Below are 21,236 nucleotides of genomic sequence, written 5' to 3' on the forward strand. Positions count from 1 at the left end.
TGGAACACATGCCCGGTGTCAGTGCAAACAGTTCAGACAGAACTGTCTGCTCTGTTATCTTTATTTGTAATGACAAATTACCTATACAAGACTAGCAGGACCTGTTCTGCTGTTTTAAAAAATGTGAGTAGTGAAAGTAGCACAGTAACTGAGCCCAGAGAGGGGGGAGAGGTGTGAAAAGATGACAGAAGAGGCTCAGATGAGAATAAAAAGGCATGCAAGAGAGAACAAGGAAAGGAAGGGAAGCAATGAGCAGAAACTGCCTTCTTGCTGGCCATATCAGCAACCCAACCACCCGCAGAGTAATCAGCTGCTGAATGGATTATAAAGATGCCTGCTTAACTGTACATGGGTGTCATATAGGGGCAGGCAGAAGTAAGGTGCAGTGAGGTGAGGGGGTTCTTTAGGGACAGGAGCAGCTAAATCCCATTCCTGGAAAGAATTTTTTTTATTTTTTTTTTCCATAACTTTGCTTCCTGAGCTGAATTGGCTGAAGACCAAGAGGAGTGGCAGAGCTCACACACACGGGGCAGATGAGTTTGAAGAACATGTGTCAGCGTTCTTGGGACGCCCGATCAGGGGTGAGGCTTCCCAGCTCTGCACACAGAGGCTCAGAGGGTTCTCACCCTGAGCTAAGGCCAGCAGCACAGCTGCTCAGAAGACTCAGGAAAGACTGTGAGAACCTCACAGCATTCCCGACAGAAATCTCGACAGTTGTGTAACATACCAGTGATGTTTCAGGAAGATTGTTAAAGCTTTATAGAATGATCTTTTAAAGAACCAGTACCTGGGTTACTTAAACCTAGAGTGAAAAGAGATGTTAATTTCGTTCATGCTGGGTGTACAGGAAACTGAAAGAAGGGAGGGGATTAAGGGAAGGGTGTTACCTAATTTCATTTGGGGCCTCCTCTTCCTCATATCTCTTTTTCTCTTTCCTCCTTATTGTCAGCCTCACCACCAGGAACAGGAGGCAGAGTCCCACCACGACCCCGCACACTGCTCCAGCAATCATACCGATATTTTGGGCATCTGTTGTCCAGAAAATGAGCAAATTAACAAGTAAACTCTCAGTGGTGGCCATATTAGCACATTCTGTGTCTCACTAGAAATTATACCACTGTGTATAAATCAGAACTTAGACTATTTATTCGTCTCCATGCAGTTGAACCAATTTACCTTAAATACTGTTTCTAAACATGAAATAATCCTGAGAAAAGTATTCACTTCTAGAAGGGTGGGATCACACGAGCTATGCTTTCAGCTGTGAGTCAGAACTGAAATGGGGAGGAAAAATCCTTATGTAAGGGCCCAGAACCACAAACAGCACAACAGAGGCAGGCAGCACAACCCACGCTCAAGGAAAAGTACCAAACAATTTTCTAAAAGCAGGAGAGTGAACTACAGATATTTCCCTATGAGGTATGAATCCTGAAACATTTGCTGTCTACTTACAGAATGAATTATGCAATTTTGGGGAAAAAAAAGGTGACCTAAGGAGGACAGAGGATGGGAGAAAGGAAAACTGTGCTGTGACAGTACAAGGCATTTTTCATCCAAAATAGGAAAGTTAATGAAACATCACTTCCCTGTCTGAGCCCTTGGCTGAACCTGCATGAAACCTTTTGATAACAGTAGTTAGGTTGGGTTTGGCTGTAAGTTGTTTCCTTAGGGCTTGTCCCTGTGGAGGCTTTAGCATATCAAAATGAGGTTTTAAACCAATTCAGTTCAATTGACATGAAAGCTGCAAGGACACTTTTACTTCAGGTGCCTGAGGGAAAGAGGTTTTCCTTGCTGCATGACCATAATGCACCCACTTCAGGCCTGGCTGGGCAGATACATTCCAAAGCTATGGAATCCCCACAGGAAAGATCTCTCTGTCAGCAGTCATTTATTGCAATAATTCTGGCTCCCTCTGATCTCCCCTGAGATCTGCACATAAAAACCTTCCAAACTGCAGTGTTTGTTTGGATTTGCTGTATTTGCTGGTGCTCAACTCCACCCTTTTCCTTGCACACATATGCAAAGACATAATACCAAGATATGTACACACCTTTGATGTGAGTAATCACATTGATACTGATTTTATTCTCTACTTTTTGGGCCAAATTTATTAAATCTGGATTAAAACCAAGCTGTGCCCAAAGTTGCTTTTTAACTTTTCACATCACGTCCTGTCAGTCAGCCTCTCAGGGCTGCCTGGAGGTAGCTTGTGTCTCAAGTACAGCGCAGAATTTTGACTAATACTGAACATTAATCTCATGCAGTCCTTCCAGCCTGAGCTAACTAACAGCTGGATGCCTGGCAAACCATCTCACCTGTTTGTTTTTTTCCCCTTTTACTCTGTTGGTCATTCTCAAAATCAGTATTTCTCACAGACCAAAACATTTGAACCCAAATAACATATTTACCACTCCAGGCCATAGGGAATACTGCTGAGCAAGTGAAAATTGTTCCATGTGACTGAAGTACAAAAGGGCAAAGGTGTGGCACAGAGTTCATCCAGTGAAGTGGGTCAGCTGAGGACCTGCATTGCTCATATGGAGGTGAGAATACCAGTTACGTGCAATACTCACGCTGCACTGTCACCCGAACAACACAGCTCTCTTGTCCGGCCTCGTTGGTGGCCATGCATTGGTACAACCCTGTACTCATCTGAGTGAGGTTCTTCAGTAAGACTTGCCCAGGATTAGAAATGTCTAAAACAGGAGAAACAATACTCAGATTAATAAAAAAAAGACTAAGAATGAATGGATGGAACACAAAAATAAGTGTTGAACTTCCAGGTCAGTTCAGTTCAACGTCAACGAAGAAAGACCATTTGTCAATCTTCTGCAAAACACTAGAACTTGTGGACTTCCTTGCTCAGGGTGGAGCACACGATGGCATCCTGCTGTAGCCAGAAGTTCTGGTAAAGCTCTGCTCTCACTGCCAGCACTCTCCAGTTACAAGGCAGACACACCATGTGCCTGTGGGTGGTAATCTGTCTTTCAGCACATGGAGAACTCTGAGAGGAAGTGACTTACTGACTCTCGATGTAGGTGGGAGGTGTTCAGCTTTCTCATCTTCCTCATTTATGCGCTGCCACCGGTAGGAGATGGGCGCAGTGCCAGAGGAAGAGCGGCACTGCAGGGACAGGTCTTTCCCTTCTGACAGCTCTCCTTCTAGCCAGCACTTGGGCTTGGAGGGTTTCTCTGCAGAAAACAGAGCACAGGCCGTGCACACACAGCAGATTATTTTCTTGGTGGAAAACCCTTCTTAAAAGTTACTATTATTGCTGTTTGTTAATGGACTTTAACTGCAGCCTTGTGCAGCTTTGTAGCCTCAGAAGTAGAAAGAGCACTTTTTGAGTCAGTCTGCTTCATGGATACTTGTGCCAATGGAGCTGCATCACAGTGTTCTTCTAGGCACAATTTAGAGAATGTCCTTTCCATGAAATCCTTTCCCTCCCCCTACTTCTCCATTTCTTCCTTCTCCCTACAGGATCTGTCAGGTCACAGCAGGACTTCCATGGGGTGATAGTGTAGGTGCCAAATGCCAAGCAATAGACTGGAATCAGGGAAGAGAAATGCTAACCCCAGCAGCTTATCTGTCACCTTCATTGACCTGGATCAGTTTAGGCTCCAGGGACACGAACCCAGAGTCCTCTGCAAGAGATCTGAACAGAGTGACAGCCACTGGAATATCACTAGTTTGTGTGATGAGATCATAGGACAGTTTAGAAAGGAGATGTTGCAAGTGGGTACACTGCTTACTACAGAATAGTTCTCTGGGCTCTTGCTGTGTTCTGTCCTTTGCCAAAAAATGCCAAAGGCAGATACAGACTTAACAAAACCTGACCAAGAGATATCTGTGTGTATTTATACCCCACTGTAATAAATCTTTCTACAGGAAATGTGCCTATATTTATATATATATGTCTTTGGAAGAACAATGAAATGATCATACCTACAACCTTCAGGGTGATGTGAGCCCACTCGTACTGCCCAGCATTCTTCACCTTACAGATATACTTCCCTGCATCACTGGACTGCAGGGAGATGATCTGCAGGGATGCATCTCCAGCACGGAAGTTGGAGGTGAATGAAACACGGCCCTTCTGTTCTTCATTCAGGTCATCATAAACGTGGCCTCCAGAATAGGTGATCACCTGAGGAGCACAGATGGACAGTTGTAATTTTACTTTCATATGGAACAACAAAACAAGCTCCAGAAGCTGCAGGCTTATAAGGTTTTGCATAGCTAAGAGCCTTACCCAGGGTCACCCAGGAAGCCCAGAGCAAGGTGGAAAATTAAACCTGGATTTTGAATCTGAGGCAGATACATGAACTTTATTTACAATAAAGGTTCATGTTTGAGCATTTGTACTGGCATCAAAATAGACATCATCTTATGCCACAAGTGGCCTCTCATTTTGGCTGGTTTCAGCTAGATGATTCAAGTTACAGCAGACCTGATTTTTTAAATACCAAACTACTATACTATCTTATCCCTTTATTTTTTATAAGTGCTGCTTACTTCCTCAGTATAAACTGCAAAGGAGTTCATAGAAGACAGTTTAAACCAACGGCTGCTGTTGATGCCTGCATAGCAAGATGGCTGTTGGGCTGTTTTCCCAGCAGATGCTCGTCGTGGATGAACCTACCGCTTTCTGCACCGATTCAGAGGTGTGCAGCAGCCACTCAATGTCCAGGCTGCCTTGCTCCAGGAGGCCCAGGCGGTGGTGGCAAGGCAAAGTCACGTTTTCTTCAGCCACTCTTTTAAATTCTGTCTGAGCCTCAGCCAGCCAAACAGAGCAGGAAGCTGAAAGATAAGTGCTGGTGGTCAGAGGCTGAGAGTGAGGATCCATCTCTGCGCTCACCATTTCGATTTCATTGTATTCTTCATCATTTCCTTCGTGGCATCAAAGAAAACCTGACAGCTTGGCTTCCTGCACAGACTGCAGCTGATGCAGGGGGACGTTCATACGTACACAAGGGGCTCATTTCACACCAATACTGAAGCACAAAGGACAGATGGCTTTGCACTCCGGAGCTGTCAATACCAAAGTCACAGAAATTTTTGCTCCTCTCTGCATCTACGCTGCACTCAGAGTTTCAGATTACCTCACTGTTTATGCCCTCACCTTTTATCCCCTTAATTCAGAAGTGACATTTCAGTCTGGAAGGCTCTCCCAGCTCATAGCTTTATCCCCATCTCAGCCTGACGATGCTCGGTCTCTCCCCTAACACCGGGTGATGTTTTTGCACGCAGCTCAGCACTGGGAACAAAGTTCTAGCCTGGGAACAAGGGCAATAAGCAGAGTAGCGAAGCGTCTGTCAATGGCAACACCGAAATAACAAAACCCCCCGGGAAGTCGTCAGTTTGTCAGAAGAAATTGCCGAAAAGAACCACCAGAGGGAAGCCGAGTCCTTTACACGGTGCTAAATGTAAGTGCCTGACCACACATCAGAGCCCCCAAGCCAAAGCCAGGAGATGGCGCACCCAGAACGGCACCGCGTTGCAGCAGCGCTGCTTAAACCCGAGCATCTGTACTGCGTTCCTGCTCAAACCAGACCGGAGCAAGGATTTCTGTGGCATGAATGCCATGAGCATTCTGTGCTTGAATCTGAGTGCATTTGGGTGTTAAATTTTACTGTGCAGGAAGAAAGCCCCCAAACGTGCTTTTTCTCATGAAAGGAAGCACATGAAATCTCTTGGTTCCTAGACCAATTAAGATGAAAGTGATTAAAACCAAGCTGGCAGCACTGGGGACGCAATCCATGTGTGTGTTTGAACACACAATGCCATGATTTCGTAGCAAGATTACTGGCAACAGCTGCAGTTACACAGGCTACTCCTGCACTTGGATCCAAACGGTGGATTTTTAACATTGCCTTTACTTTTAAGCACAAAAAAAAAAAAAAAAAAGCAGCAAAAATGACATCCAAAGCGACACTGCCTCAGCTTTTTCTGTTTCCTCAGGACTAGCACTGGTCTAAAAATACTCCATGCTCCTGCTCCCATTCTCAGATTTGCCTCTCGGTTGTCATCCCTAGCTCCTGGTATTGAATCAATACTTGTTAAGTGCTTGTACCAAAGGCATCAGCTTCTACATACATGCACGTGTGTAAAAACGCCTAGAAAGAGAAGACAGCAAGAGTCTTTCAAAGTATTAAACCCTCCTCCCCTACACACATGAATTGATGGGTATGAAAGCTCCTTTTCAGCCACATTAGTTGCTTTCTTTAAAGGGAAAATTAATCCAGTTTATCACTGGGTTCACTAGGCTCAAAGCTCCATCTGCCAAATACAATTATACCTTCTGCTAGGGGAAATGCCTGCTTTCTCCTGCAGCCACACTGCTGCCGGCTGCCTTCATTAACATGCTGACACTCACTATTTGACTGATCAATAAGTTTAATTAAAGTCCCACAATCACGAGCATTCACATAACATTTGCAGCAGCTTCAAAGGCCTGTGCCAGCAGGGCTCTGAGGCTTTGTGTACATCTCACAAGGTATTCTGGGTTTTAAAATGTAGTTTTACATCTGATGCCTCAATCAGGATCATAAATTGTGTTTTGATGGAGTGTGATAGCAGTAAGCAAACTGGCTTGGACAGACTGATTTCAGAAGAGCTCATACCTCGTTCTGTTCTTGTTGCCCCCAGTTATGCTCTGAGATTCAAACTGAGCCCCAGCTGGACGTGCCCACCAGGCAAGGGGCTCGCCTGCTTTTCCACGATATAGCTAACGTTCCTATTTAAAAAGCTTGTCCCTTTAATGCTTATGGTTTTCTAAGCCCACAAAGTCTACAAGAAATCCAAGTTCTTCAATATCTGTGCAAAGTCAAAAGGAAGCTTGAAATATGGCTTGCTGGAAGTACTTAATGTAGGGTACCGGTGATGGAAATGACCAGTGCAACATCTGAAGAAAGCTGGAGGTGAACAGACCTTCACAACATCTAGAGTGGGGTATCACAGCAGCAAGTAGAGCTGGAACAGAAATGGGAGCAGCCCCTCTCAGAGCTCTGGGGCCACAGCCCTACACTCAGACCACGGATGTAGCACAGACAACAGATGGTTTTCCCAAAAGTTGGACCCACGATCTTACTCAGTAAGGCAATGCGTATGTAGGCTCTATGGTTCTCACCCCAAAAAACCTCTTCCCCTTCCACATCCTGTGTGGGACTCTGAACAGGAATTCAGGAATTGCTTCAGCTTTACTCAGGCCTTACTCAGATGCATTGCATGACTCCAGGGGGAGGTTGGTTTGTTTTCATAGAGCAGCAGCACCACAAAGCAATGGCTCTGAGGCCTCTAACAGCCCAGCTGCAGCGACAGGCTGCTGGCACTGCAATCCTGTATCATCAGAATTCAGAAGACAATAGCTCAGTCACCCAGCACCCACCAGAGCAACAAGCATTGTTAACAACAGCAAAGCAAGCATATGTAAAGGTGGGCCAGCTCCTGTGCAATGCAAGTACCATGCTCCTTGCAAGTGGGGTCTGGCAGAACTCACCAGATTGTGATCACACAAAGATGTGTTTTCATGCTGAACACTACATGTGCTGTCATGAAGCCCAGCTTTATTTTCATAGCCATCCATTAACAAAGATATGCATATAGTGACAAAAAAAAACCCGCATGCATCTGATAATATTAAGTATACATAGATCTAAGGCACAGAAACAGACACGCAGGATCAGATGGAAAATACATGTTTTGCTGAAATTATTTGTGGGCGAGTTCATGTGCTAAAAGCTAAAAAGCTTCCAGAGTTAAATCTTTCATCAGCTTCAGACAGCAGATGAATTAGGGAGAAATGCTCAATATAGGTGATACTTTCCAAAGTAGAAATCCATGCTTTGTCACCTAACTGCTATGCTTAGAAGGAAGAGCCTATAAAAGCTTCAGAGAGCCATGATACAAGGCATCCACGGTGATGTTTTGGAAACCCAGCCTCAATCACAACTGCACTGAGATCACTTGAGATGTCAGCATCAAAAATGGGTCCTTGCTGCTGGGACTTTTCTGGTGAAGCACGTTTTTCAGCTAAACTTAACACTTTGTTTTTTCTTCTTACATTTATTTTGGCTTTTTTACCAAATAGGACAAACTTGAGCTGGTAACTGTAACTTTTCCAAAGAAACCCTGAAGCTGCAGGAGTCCTTGGTCTGCTGCTAGCACATGATGTCTTGAGTCACAGGAAAATTATAGGTTGCGTTTCTACTCCTGTTCCTCAGACTCAAGTTGGTGAGCTGAGACATAAACACTTGCTTAAGTTTAGCCAGGTTTTAAAAGCACTTTACCAAATGCAAACCTTAACCATGGGTCATCCCAGGGCAGTCACCTAGGCTGACCTTGTTTTGGAAACATCAGTCTTGAAAGCTGTCATGCAAACACTTCGTGCTACTGTCTAAGCAACTTCCAGTCCATCTGTAATAGGTGCTCCATCTGCTTTAGTTCAATAGCATCACAGTGTTTCCTGGAAGAGAATGCAGCAGGAGCAGTGAATGGCTGCTGTTGACCAGGCACAGCACATACTCCTGAAGAAAGAACAGCTTGCTAAAGACAGATAATTTTGAACATAACCAATATATTTGGTAGACCCATCTGTTGAGTCCTCCTTGGGATCCTGTACAGTTAATTATTTGCACACCTCAGTATGATCCCACTGCCTGAAAATGAGGTCCTTTTAAGAAGGAAGTTTTGGTCCTGCAGTCTTTGAGTAACATATTCTTCTCCAAGTCCAGATCTTTGCTTAAACAGCATAAGACAGCCCATCCCTGCAAAGGATTATCCAGAATTATCCAGGCAGGTAGTGTTCCTCTAGCTGAATAATCCTGCACATACATGCTGAACACATGCATATTACGTGTTGTACTGAGGGACATGGTTTAGTTGGGAACTATTGATGGCAGGTGGATGGTTGGACTGGACGATCTTGAAGGTCTTTTCCAACCTTGCTGATTCTAAATCTCACTCGTGGATTTGAATACAGAGTAAATACATACAAGAAGAACATTTGAGAGTTAAATGCAAAAGCACAGCTCAGCCCGCAGTGTTGCAACTTTGAACCACTCCTTCATGCCAGGAATTTAAGACTTCACATCTGTTAGAGTTCTGTCTCACTGCTGCCTTGTAGGAACAGACTTACTAAAGCTGCTCCATGGAAAAGACAGAGCCTGCCCTCGCTCCATCCAGTGCTTGTGAGAGCACTAGGGAATGCAACCAGAGCATTTTGTAGCACACAAGTTTGAGTTTTGCATGCTTAAATAGGAGCTGTCTGCTCTTCTGATCATGGAACTGTCTCTGGAGTAAAAATCTCACACCGGAGTGATTTTGAAGCTCCAATCAGCTAGGCATCAATGATACTACACATACTAGTTCTATAGCTTTTCTCTGCTGAGAAACTGCTCATTTTTTCCCCTCAATAATTATAGTGATAGGACAGACCTGTGCATCAAGTCCTGTACCTCCCCTTCCAAACCTCCTGCAGTCTCTCCTGTGGATAACTGAGCCAGTAAATAGCCACGCTGGGTTGTGCCTGAGCTACAAGGGGAACATAAAAGGTCAACACCCCATGCCCACCACTGGCCTATGTTAGCCCTAATGGCTAGCTGCACTGACAGCAATTTAGGCCAGAATAAATACGAAGTGGTGTCTTCTTGCAGACAGCTATTTTGCATTCTTTGGACAAGGGAGGAAAAGCTGGGGGCGGCTGCAAGTCTCCTAAGGATAATTAACTCAGCCAGGGCTGTGCTCTGGGACATCTGCTTTCTGTATTCCTTGGCTGGCAGAGATGTAAAGGCCAGAGGTTGCCTTCTCCCGAGAGCTCGCGTGCTCCAAGTGACCAGGAGCCGGCCCCCAGCGCACGCCGCCCGCAGCCCGCTCCCCTCCGCCTCCCTTTGATTTCAGGAATCCAGTTGTGAAGCACAAGTGTCTCAAACAAGAAAAATGTGAGCTCACAGTCAGCTCCCGCAGGGACAGGCTGGCTGTGTCAGAAGCGGAGAGGTCGGCCTATCCTCATCCATATCCACATCTCATTGCAGAGGTCCCCTGTAATTGGAACCACATGCGCTAGGCTGGGGCTGGAGGAGGTTGTTAAGCAGAAAGCAAAGAGCAGTCCGGCATGCTGCCGAGTTTCCAAGTGGTGACGTGAAGCCTTTGGAATTGAAACCACTGCAGAGCTAGGAAGGCCCGAAGAGAAGAGAAAAGGGCAGGATTTCACAAAGCAGAGCCTCTGATTGTTAGAGGTTTGCAAGGGACAGAGCAAGAAGTGCTTGAGGGGCAAGAACCTGGTGTAGGTGACACACAGGCCCTTGCCTAAAGAAACACTGAGAGCTGGAGGGGCAGAGGCCCCAGGTGGCCATCCTTCCTCTGTATCAGAACATCCAGTCAGTCTCTGGTCTGGGATGAGGAGGAGAGCTCTGGGATAGCCATTACCAGGACATGGTGTGCACGTCAGTGCTCCAAGCACAGTGTATCTCCATACTGCCCTGAGGCAGGAATGAGGTGCAAGTCTGGGTCTCCCCAGCGGTCCTGGCAGCAAGGATGCAACACACCTGGGGTAAGCTCAGGGTTTCTCCAGTAGGTTCAGATGAAAGACCGATCCCACAGTACTAATGGCCATGCTGAAGATCTGACTTGCATAACCCCAACAGCAAGTGGTAAAATTGTCCCTGGAAAAGACAGTGGGAAGTTTGCCTTCCATACCAACACACAGCTGAGACCAAGCCTGCAGAAACTCTGGAATATTGGAAAAACATTGAAGCATTCAATTATCTAAGGATCTCCAGAGACAGCCAGCAGCTATGTATGTACTGTGGCTGTCCTTTTTCTTGTTGCATTTTAAAATAAAGTGCAAGCAGGCAGTTCTGGGTTTATATCCCTGGAGACCGCATAGAACAGCAAACAAGACATCAGAACTGCATCTTCCTATTTAATGCTTCACAGAGTGTACAGAGCAATGTGTGAAGTCCCTCAGCCTTCAGTCCAGGCATTCTACCACCAAAATGGTCGAGGTGTCTTCTGTTTACAGGAACACAGCCCAGCTAAGCCTTTTAGGGATGCAGCTGGTGATTTCGAGCTGTGTGGATTAGATGTGCACAGAGCTTGTCCACACAACACAGATCTCCCAAGGGGCTGAAGCACCTGAGGATGCCTGATATCCTTTTCTCTGCAGGTATCTCTGGGCTGCTTTGTGAACTTTACACAACTTTGTGCTGAGGAAAGCAAGAGGACGACACCTCTTAGCTGGTGCTGATGGACATTCAAATGGAGGCACACAAATGAAGGAACTAGTTGCAACAGCTGAGAGCTCTGAGCACAGGGGAAAGAGGAAGAGAGGTTGAAATAGATTCCTGAAAAAACCCTTGTTGTAGTGAGGATTCTTCTTCCCCACCTTAGCTTCAAATTAACAGGGGAACCAGAATGCACAGAACTGATTCTGCTTTGTTGCTGCTTCGTCACAGAACTTCAACTTTTTAATCATGCCAAGAAAGGTACTAAGAAAACTAGGAGGTACTAAAACTTCATGCCTTTTCTGAATTTTAGGCATTTTCAAAGTTGGTTATGGTTTTAAGGTACAGGCCTCAGTCCCTGTTCAGCACATCCACATTATTTCAGCGAGATGCTCAGTTCTGCACCCATAATTGCACATAACATGGTATGACATCTCACTTATCCACTACAAGCGCTACTAATATGATACAGAATGAATGCCTAATGTATTAGCACTCTGTCACTTTACATATTCTCATACTCACTCAATCTCAAACACTCAGCTACAGCCTAGCCTAGGGCAGAAAATGAACAGCAGCAGCTCCTCCCCATCATCCCCATAAGTCCTGTGAAAGATGTTGAACTCTGCAGCACTCCTGGGATGAATATGAGGTGCGATCTTTCAGGCTGAGCATAGTGCCAGGAACAAGAACAGTAACTCTAGAAGGGTTAGGGTTACAGATTCTTTCTACCTAGCAGTCTGCAGCTTCTGTTTCTCAACAATCCAGCAGCAGTGAGGATTAATTAAAATGTCCTCGACCTGCTGGAAGTTAGAAAAGACAAGAAACCTTGAGCCTCGTCCTTGCACTCAGTTTAGTAAGTAAAAAAAGGAGGACCATGTTCTTAGATCTCTATGCTGAGTGTTAATTTGTGTTGTCCCACCTTTGGCAAGGTTCTGCGTTCAAAATGGTTGTGAGGTTATTCCTAGTGATACTTACAAGCAGAAGGCAAGGCTGAATGCTGCACTTGTGAGAACTTAATTTGACTTTAAAAAGAAAAAAAAAAAAAGGACAAGCAAATTTGGAAAGCATTCTCCCTTCAGAAGAACACATCTCCCCAAGTGGAGCCCAAGAGCTATTTTAACTCCAGCAGCTAAATGACACAGCTGTTACAACTGATCCTGAAGTTACAAGGACTCAAGTTAGTCAGGAAGTAAGAAAATGTTGCTTAACACTGAATAGAAAGCAGGATAATGGTAAAATCCATGCCTGTATGTTTTTCAATGACTAGGAGTGCAGCTGAACCTAAGATACTCCAGGGCACTGATAATAGCCAGAGATGGGAGGTCTCAGGAGGATTCCATCACCCACAGGATCGTAGTTTATGAGCTGAAGGCCAAAATCCACATTCCCCAGACTTCTGGATCTATTCCACGTGACAACAGCCTGCTGCCCGAAAAAGGACATGGCTACACAACAGCATCACATTGATCACGTTGGTTAAGTTGGTTAAGTTGGTTGCATTGTTGCTACAACACAAGAAGCACTGGAAGAAAACGAAGAACATCTTTTTGCTTCTTTGAAAGTTTCATTGTCTGTACACTTGTGGAAAATGTGACATTTTCTTTCCTACACAATTATTTTTTTAAGCTTCATGTATGTTAACAAAACTTTGCCTCATTTCAAAAGTTCAAAGCATTAAATTGCCATTTAAAGTATTTGGTAAAGGCGCATGGACTAAAATAAAATAGACCCATTTTGCTTCCTCAGAAATGCTGCAGCCTTAGAATACTGTTTTGTTTTGTTTTTTCTTTCAAATCTCGAAAGTGGTTTCAAAGTGGTTCTTTCAAATGTGCAAGTTGAGAGACAAAACTTCAATATCACCTAAGCTAAATAAAACCTGCAAACTATTGGGAGGGACAACAGAAAGGGAACCTATTCCAGAGGCAAACAGCTCAGAATCTGTCAGAGCTGATCCATGCTGAACTACTTTCCAGCACTCATATCAACCTCTGCAATAGGAGATGGAGGGAAGCGGATTTTCTTATCTGCTCACCTCAGGGCTCTCATGCCAGCAGCTGAAATGCATGTTACATATATTTTGCATGTTTGCAAATACCAAGGGCTCCACAGAGCAGGGAAGTCTGTAAAAGCCTTGGGCCATTGCTAGGGGAAATCCTGAATGAGAACACGCGAGCATCGTGCTTGCCAAATATTCGTGTGACCTTTGCACAAAAGAGTAATCTAGTTCTCCTCCGGCACATGTCCCTTCTCAGGAGTGAGGGATGCCCCAAGTGTGTCTGCAGAGAGAAGTGGCATCTGGGCAGCAGCCTGGGAGAGCAAGGAAGACCTGGCTAAGAGCTACAATACATCATTGAGCTCTATTGAGCAAGCAAAATGTTTCCAAGATACTAAAAAGAAAGGAGGATAAAGATGTGGTTCGGGCAACAGTTGAACAAATCTGCTAATTGGAAGTGAAAAGGTCAGGCATCTTATCAGGAAACAGACTGTAAAGGTCAGGTGAAGTATAGAGAAGTAAGCCTAGGAGGAATGGGTGGCACACATGGGCAGCTGAATCTACCACTGGGACTCTTCATTTCCATATGGAGAATGTTTATGGGAGATCTGACCATCAACCCAAAAGCAAAGAACTTTTTCCTTGCTCTCAATCAGACTGAGGTCCCTACCACGACTTGGCCAACTCATTTCCTCAGCTTCAAGAACTGTTTCTATCAAACATAGCCCTGAATATTGTCATGCAACAGGAGATGTTAAAGCAATAATGTGAAATGTTAAAGGCTATTCCTGGAAAAAAAAAAAAAAAAGCAAACTATTACATTATTCCTATCTTGTGAACAACTGTACTTGGGAATTTGTTAGTCTGTTTCTTATATATCTATGTCTCATAGCGGAGAGCCTCAGACTGCCTGCAGTCCCAAAACACTGCCACATAGGGGTGTGGGATCACCTTTCATCACCTGATAGCCACATCCTTCCCAGTGCAGCCCTGGATGCTGTTGGCCTTTGCCATGAGTACATACTGTCAGCTCACATTCACCTTGCTGTATATAACCAAGGGCTTTTTCTGAAGAGTGGGAAGGATATAAAGCTAAAGAACATGAGTTCTCCAGTGCTGGTGCAGGAATACAGGTGTTTCATAGAAACAAGGATCTCAGCAGGTCTGTACAGTCCAAAGAGAAATGATTGAATAGTTTTGCTGAATGATTTAGGAGATTTGGCAGTGGGCATTTCTCAGGCAACTCATCTAAGCTTGAACTCTGGAAAAGGACCTCAAGCTCTGCTACAATTGGAAGCATTCCTGGACAAGATGCAGCTTCTGTGCCTCACTTCTGTCCTTGTAAATTTATGTGAGCATACCTGCATGCCTTGGGCATGAATATGTAAACCTTACAGAAGGAATAACAACGTTTTAAAGAAGTCTGAACCTAACTCTTCTCAGAGGTACACAAGGAATGGATGAGAGACAACAGCAGGTTGTGAAAAGGGGAATTCCAGTTGGATATTGGGAAAAGCATTACCACAAGGGTGGTCAAACTCTGGAACAGGTGCTTATAGAGACTACGGAATTGGCACCCTTCCTGGTGTAAGCCAACTCTTCTTTGAACTAATGGCTGGCACAGAGGCCTCCCCAAATCCCTCCTGCTTTATACAGTCCTTCGACATGCTCTAAGCCATACAGCAGGTCAAGGAGAGACCCAGGAGACTTGAGCACCACTCCCTAAATCTTAGGACTTCCTGCTTCACCACCACCTCCAGACCACCCAGGTAAATCACGCTGTGCTGCTCTCCTCCTTTGGCTCCAGAGAGGTTCCCGAGTGCCCCAGTTTGGCCCCAGCAGCCATGACGCACTGTGTACACAGCTGCTGGACCATGGTGGTGGGCTCTGCAATGATTAAGTCCATTGTAATGTCTGGCAGCCATCTGTCAGCCACATTTACAGTAAACTGCAGCTCTCCTAGCATGGGTGGTCTGTGGGGATATAGCTGAGCACATAATTTAGTTGATGAATTTAGCCTCTTTTACTGCTGACAGTATCTGCGAGCAGGTCACAGCTGGCTGCAGTTTCTTTACTCCAGTACCAGTTGTTTTCTTGTTTAAGTTTCTTCCCACATAACAGTAAAATCCAAGCTCTTGTAGTTGATCACATCTATCACCTGACATTGCTTCCTAATTAGATGAGCTTGTAAATAAATGCCCTTGTATATTTAGCACTGAGTTCTCCCTAATAGTTACTTGGAGAGGGCTGAAATTTACTTCTAAGTACCAGAAGAGTACATCATTAATTGACCACAGAAAGTTGCAAGTAGGGTCAGATTGCTAAGGTAAAGTATTACTATCTGCTGAGTAGTTTGCATTATCCAGCATTGCTGATCTTGCTAACTGGAACCAGAATTAGGTTGCTCGAACACTCATGCTCTTCTCTTTGCCTCCATACCCTGTGGATGACTCTGAAAACGCATCATAACACAGCTCTTCAGAGAGGTACTCTCTATACGAAAATGTCCAAATCTGCTTTCCTCTAAGCTGAAATTCCTATTCAGTATTCCAATGGTTTAATGCTGCCTTCAAAAATTCCCAATATCGTCGTGCCACAACTGCTGCAAGAAGCAGCCAACAGAGCATGTGGTCGGCCACTGCAGAGCTTGTGTATTTCTGCTGGTTTTGTTTCTCTAGAAAACAAGTTTCTTTAATAGAAACTGACACACAGCTCTCCCCCCTCTTTGTTTAAGAGGGCATTTCCAGTCAGAAAGCAGTTGAGATGGAAGCACTGCCTGTCTGAACTGAGCGCTCTGCTCTCCCTCTGCCTCCCCAAGGTGCAGTTCACCTTCATACCCTTCACAGAATACATTCACAGCTGCAGGTATTCAGCACCTCTGCAAAGCACCATCTCATATCCCAGCTGTAATTTCTCTCTGTTTTACCATATGCTTCTAGGAGCAGTGAGCACTCAAGCCTATCTGCTATTTTTCAGGAACCTGGATATCACCAAAACATATCAAGAGAAGGAAAGCACATGCCAAAACATTTTGTCACTTATTTACCTCAATTTTAAACCCAGTGGACTTCATCCAGTGGCATTCAGTTAACTAGTTTTGTATTGCAAGAGCATCCTTAACAGTTCCTTTCCCAACTGGTGCTCCACAGTCAGCAGTACACATTGTACAACTAAAAGGACCAAACCAGTCTCCCATTGATCCTCCCATACTGAGATCTCAGCGTTCTTTTCACAGGCATTAGCTAAATGAGCTTTGCATCCCCACAGAGAAACTCCCAACTAATGTTATTTTCAGTTTGCAAAGGAAAGAAAGCAAACTCATCCGTGACTAACTGGGGACACAGCAAAGCTGACCAGGGTCACAAAGAAACAGTGGTGGTGTCTGCAATTTAGAAGTTCCAGTTTAAGCTGAGCACTCAGAACACCTCTTGGTTGGTCCTAACCAGCAGGCCAAGCTTTTTCAACATCACCAAAATCAACCTGTGGCACAGAGTTTTTGCTTCTTGCCGAGGTTAAATGATGATGAAACCCATGCAAGCTCATGCTGAATCTTTCAGAAACAGGGGACTGACACCATATGCCAACCATGGTCCATTAAGGGATGAGGAGAAAAAGAAATGACTGATGTCAGCTTATTACTTCTGGTTTCCAAATAGGACAGCAAGTGAAGCCAGCACAGAGATCAAGCTGTGAGGAGGTAGCTGGCTTCCTGCCCAACACATCGGTTCGTTTCTCCGAGGCCCCTGCAGCTTCACATTGCCAAAAAAGGAAGCTGGAAAATGTTACACCAAAAGCAAGAAGTGCTGCATCTCCCTCTTGCTCCCTGCCTGGGGGAAGCAACTCCTCTGGGAGACCTGCAGCCACCCAAAGGAGAAGCTGGCGGCTGTGATTTCCACCCCATGCTGGCTGCACAGTGGGAGCCCAGGAGTGGTGAGCAGTCATCAACCATCCCTGACACTCACCACATTGCAAAGGAGCTGGGCTGCGAAATATTGGTGCTATGTTATACCACATCCCTTCCAAAAAATCCAGGTCCTGAACAAAGACCACAGTTTCTGTTTGACATAGCCCTGGTGCCGTATGACCAGAGCTGGCAGCAATTCCTACTGACCTTTGCACAATTTTAACTATTTCCCCTTTTATTACTAAATAAGAAAAAGCAACAATTTATACCACAAGAGCTGGGTTTTGCAAGGCTTCTTCTGCCTCAAACTGCTCTAACACAGCAAGCAAGCACTCCAGAGCAGTGCCATCAGCTCCACTGTAAACTTTCCAGTGGTCCATTTCAACTTTAGCCCCACACTGCTGAATAGGAAATCAGCCACCAAAACAGTGTCAGCTTTGAGAATCTGACGGTCCATCTCACTGGACAGATATCAGAAGGGTCATTTTATCCCAAGTTAGTGGAAGTTAATAGGAGAACCAGAGCCTTAAAACTCTTCCATCCTAAAAAGGCCTGGTCCCAAAACCAGATGATGCATTCACATCACCCTAAACATTGAGGTGTTGCTACTGTCAGCTGCTTCCTTTTTGACCCTTGTGTTTAATACCACCCTTCTGACAGCCAGCAGAATTGCTCATGGTCTGTGCTCCACCTCAGCACAGGGGAGCTGGAACACCCTCAATTGATGCAGCTGCTCCCTCCAATGGCAAATCAAAACCTAGACTATTCAGGTCTATTTAGACTCCTGCTGCCAAAGTGGCTCCTTTTAGTCAGACATAACTTTCCTGCAGTGAACATGCAGTGTATTTGCACAACAGGCAGAGGCTCTGATACTTCCCATAGCACAGCAAGGGGCTCTGTGTGCTTCTTGGCCCATGCTCAGCACGCTCAGTGGAGAGAACCCAGGAGCCTGTTTGGATTATCACTTTACCTTGAGCCTTTGCTGTGAATTCTGAGAAAGCTCTATCTCCCTTCTGAACCAGCAACACCTCCCTGCACAAGGGTTTGGGGACAGTGGGAGGGGAAGGCAGTTATGTAACTGCTGCAGGAACTGAGGGGGAGAACGAATGTCAGAACTTGCTACAGCACGAACCCGGGAGCCTTGCGGATTCCGTCTCCAACATCCATCAAACATGATTAATTTTAATGTCACAACATTTTAATGTCAATTACTTTTAATGTCACTGCTTCCTATTTACTGGTGCAACCACATTTTAGAGCTGATAAGAGATTCCCCCAAAGAACTTTTAAGATCAAATAAATAAAGCAAGAAAAATAAACGCAACAAACACAAGCAGTAAACTGGTGCCTCCCTGCTATTGTACAGCTCTTAATGTGGTGAATCCAACTGTATTCACAAGGCTGAGGCAGTTGAAAAAGCATGTATATGAGAGGCTTTTCTGTTTGAGGGTAAATTACTGCTTACTAAGACTTCCCTTCTTCACATGTTTTCCAGGCTACATAATTTGACTAGTTGATGTCCATCAGACACATGGCTTGATGTCACTTACACTAAGCTAAACCATAAAACAATATAATTTGTTCCAGTGCCACACAGAATAGAGAATAACAGCTCTCATCCTGACTGTCACATAACTGGAGATCAGTATGGCCTTTGACATGGTCCCCCATAACATCCTTCTCTCCAAATCAGAAAGATATGGGGTTGATCAGAAGACTGTTTAACGGACAAGGAGCTGGCTGCAGAATCATACCCAGAGCATGACAGTCAATGGCTCAGGGTCCAGATGGAGGTCAGCAACAAACGGTGTCCCTCAGGGATCAGCACTGGGACCAGTACTCCTTAATATCTTGATCAGTGACACTGACAGTGGGATCAAGTGCACCCTCGGGAGTTTGCAGGTGAAACCAAGCTGTGTGATGTGGTCAGTGGGATGCCATCCAGAGAGACCCAGGTGGGCTGAGCTGTGGACTCAGGAGGACCTTGCGAGGCCCACAAAGTGAAGTGCATGGTGTGCACCCAGGTTGCAACAACCACTACTGTCAGTGCAAACTGAGGGATGAAAGGAGGAGCACAACCCTGCTGAGGTCTGGGGGCTAATTTAAAAGAAAGGTCATTTTTCTTTTAAAATGAATAAATGAAACAGCACATAACCATTTTTATTTTCTTCCTTTATGCTCAGTTAAATAATGATGTATACAGATAACTCCACCAAGTTGAATGAGAGGATAGGAAAAAAAACCAACAGATTTGTATAAATAAACTGAGTTGTTTGGAAACAAGCTACAGACTGAGCTGCGTGTTAGGCCTTTTGTTATAGCTGGTTTTGAACCAGCGAAACTGTCCATGTGGTTTTCATTTCTCAGCTACTGTACTGTTATTCCTGACCCACTTCTGTTCTTATCCAAAATGTACTGGTTAGAAGAACCATCTCAGACAGCAGGTAGTGACATTACAGCAGGTTCATTGTTGATGATCTGCTTTAATAGAAGTTGGGAAAATTCAGCAAAGCTGGACACCATCTTTAAAGCCATACTCTGAGCAAAGACTTGTCAGTTAGGATTATACTAAAGGAAATGAAGAGAGGAATACAGTAACTTTGTGGTGACTGCCTAGGACAGACTGCAGGCCACACTAACAAGATCTGTTGGTTACACAAGGTTCACAGCACCTTGACTCCATAGTGGTGAGGTGTGTGTCAACTTTGGGAGGTGACTGCTGGTCCTGAGGGAGAAATACTGCCACTGAGAGTTAAGGAAAAAATCTTGAACTTAAGCCATTAAGTTTGCAATTCTGAATGCAGTACACACAAGGCTTGTGTTTATAGGACAGCTCATCAACTTCTAGTTACCAGCTCTTGAAGGTCCTTACCTTCTAGATTACAGGGCCCTCTCAACTGCTATTTAATAATAACCCCTCAGAATGAGAATTACCTCCAACAATAAAAGAAAAAGGCCCATGACAAAGCTTGCTGTTTTCATCCATTGAAACCAAGGCAAAGCCAGTCACCTCCCTGTGCATTATTGCTCCAAGTTGTTTCCTGTGCCTGGAGCAGGGGCTGTCCTGAGCCTGGGCTCCAGCCCCAGCTGTCAGTTGGTGTTAGAATCCAGGGCTCACTCAGAACCAAGGGTGGGATTTACATGATGAGTTGCTTAATTCTCTGCTTCTTTTTAGGGTATCAGTCACAGCAGCTGTTGATCTGGGCAGAGCATCTATCACATCATCCTCCTGACTGCACTGGCCTGGACACACTGATGCATATAAAACAACATTTACTATACAAGGTAATCAGGTAAAATGTGCAGAGGCGCCAAGAGATGCAAGACAGCACATTCTGACTGAGCTTTGTATATATCTGACAGCTAGCATAGCCCAGAGTCATCTCCCAGTCTTAAACAATTCACATTCCTTCCTCAAGCTAAATTGTGCTTGGCTGCATTGTTTCAGAAAGACGAAGAGCAGCCTTGTGCCAGGGGTTTACTGCAGGGACCTTTACTCCGACCCAGACGAGGAGCAGCTCTCCAGGCACAAGCTCCCGAACAAAGCATCACATTCCAATTGTTTACGCACTTCTGCTGACCTGAATCAGGCAGACACAAACAGGCTGTGATGCTGCAGGGGGACCTGGTGTTCCAGCTTTGCTAAACCACCTGAGGCTTAGGAAACTCAAAGCTCCAAAAGGCTCAACATTATCCTCAGCCTATTTTTGGCTTTTTAACTTTCAATCAGAAACCTTCCTGCATGCCTCGTCTATTACAGAGGATACAAACTCACCAGTTGGAAGAGAGCCTTGTATTATCCGTGGGCTTGGAATGGAATGGTATTGCTGCAGTACCAGCAATAGCTATTATGAACATCCCCCATTCCCACAACCTTAGAACAGTAGTAGTGAGACTTGAATGCAGTCCTTGAAATCATCCTCCTCTTCTGGAAAGGAGGAGACACACATAGGGTAGATATTTCCATTTCTGAAAACAGTTACCTCTATGGCTGCTCACATTTAGTGAGAAGACACGATGTCAGACACCCAGTATTGTAATGTTACAGACTTACAAAGGCAGAAGAACAGTTTCCCTCAGGAATGCACATTAGGAAATGAAGCATCTGGCTACA

General features: G+C 44.9%; 1 protein-coding gene across 1 annotated transcript in view; it reads right to left on the reverse strand.

Annotated features, from left to right (window-relative positions):
- Positions 1-21,236, reverse strand: part of CLMP (CXADR like membrane protein) — a 36,996-nt gene that overhangs the window by 925 nt on the left and 14,835 nt on the right. Inside the window, exons 2-6 of the mRNA XM_065738505.1 lie at positions 4,643-4,800; positions 3,946-4,147; positions 3,024-3,191; positions 2,574-2,696; positions 888-1,029 (exon numbers count right to left, since the gene is read on the reverse strand). Coding sequence (XP_065594577.1) covers positions 888-1,029; positions 2,574-2,696; positions 3,024-3,191; positions 3,946-4,147; positions 4,643-4,800 — 793 coding nt within the window. The remainder of the gene's footprint in view (positions 1-887; positions 1,030-2,573; positions 2,697-3,023; positions 3,192-3,945; positions 4,148-4,642; positions 4,801-21,236) is intronic.

The sequence above is a fragment of the Cyrtonyx montezumae genome, unplaced genomic scaffold, assembly GCF_038088225.1.
Source record: "Cyrtonyx montezumae isolate F1298 unplaced genomic scaffold, pur_monq_1.0 scaffold_22, whole genome shotgun sequence".
Lineage (NCBI taxonomy): Eukaryota > Metazoa > Chordata > Aves > Galliformes > Odontophoridae > Cyrtonyx > Cyrtonyx montezumae.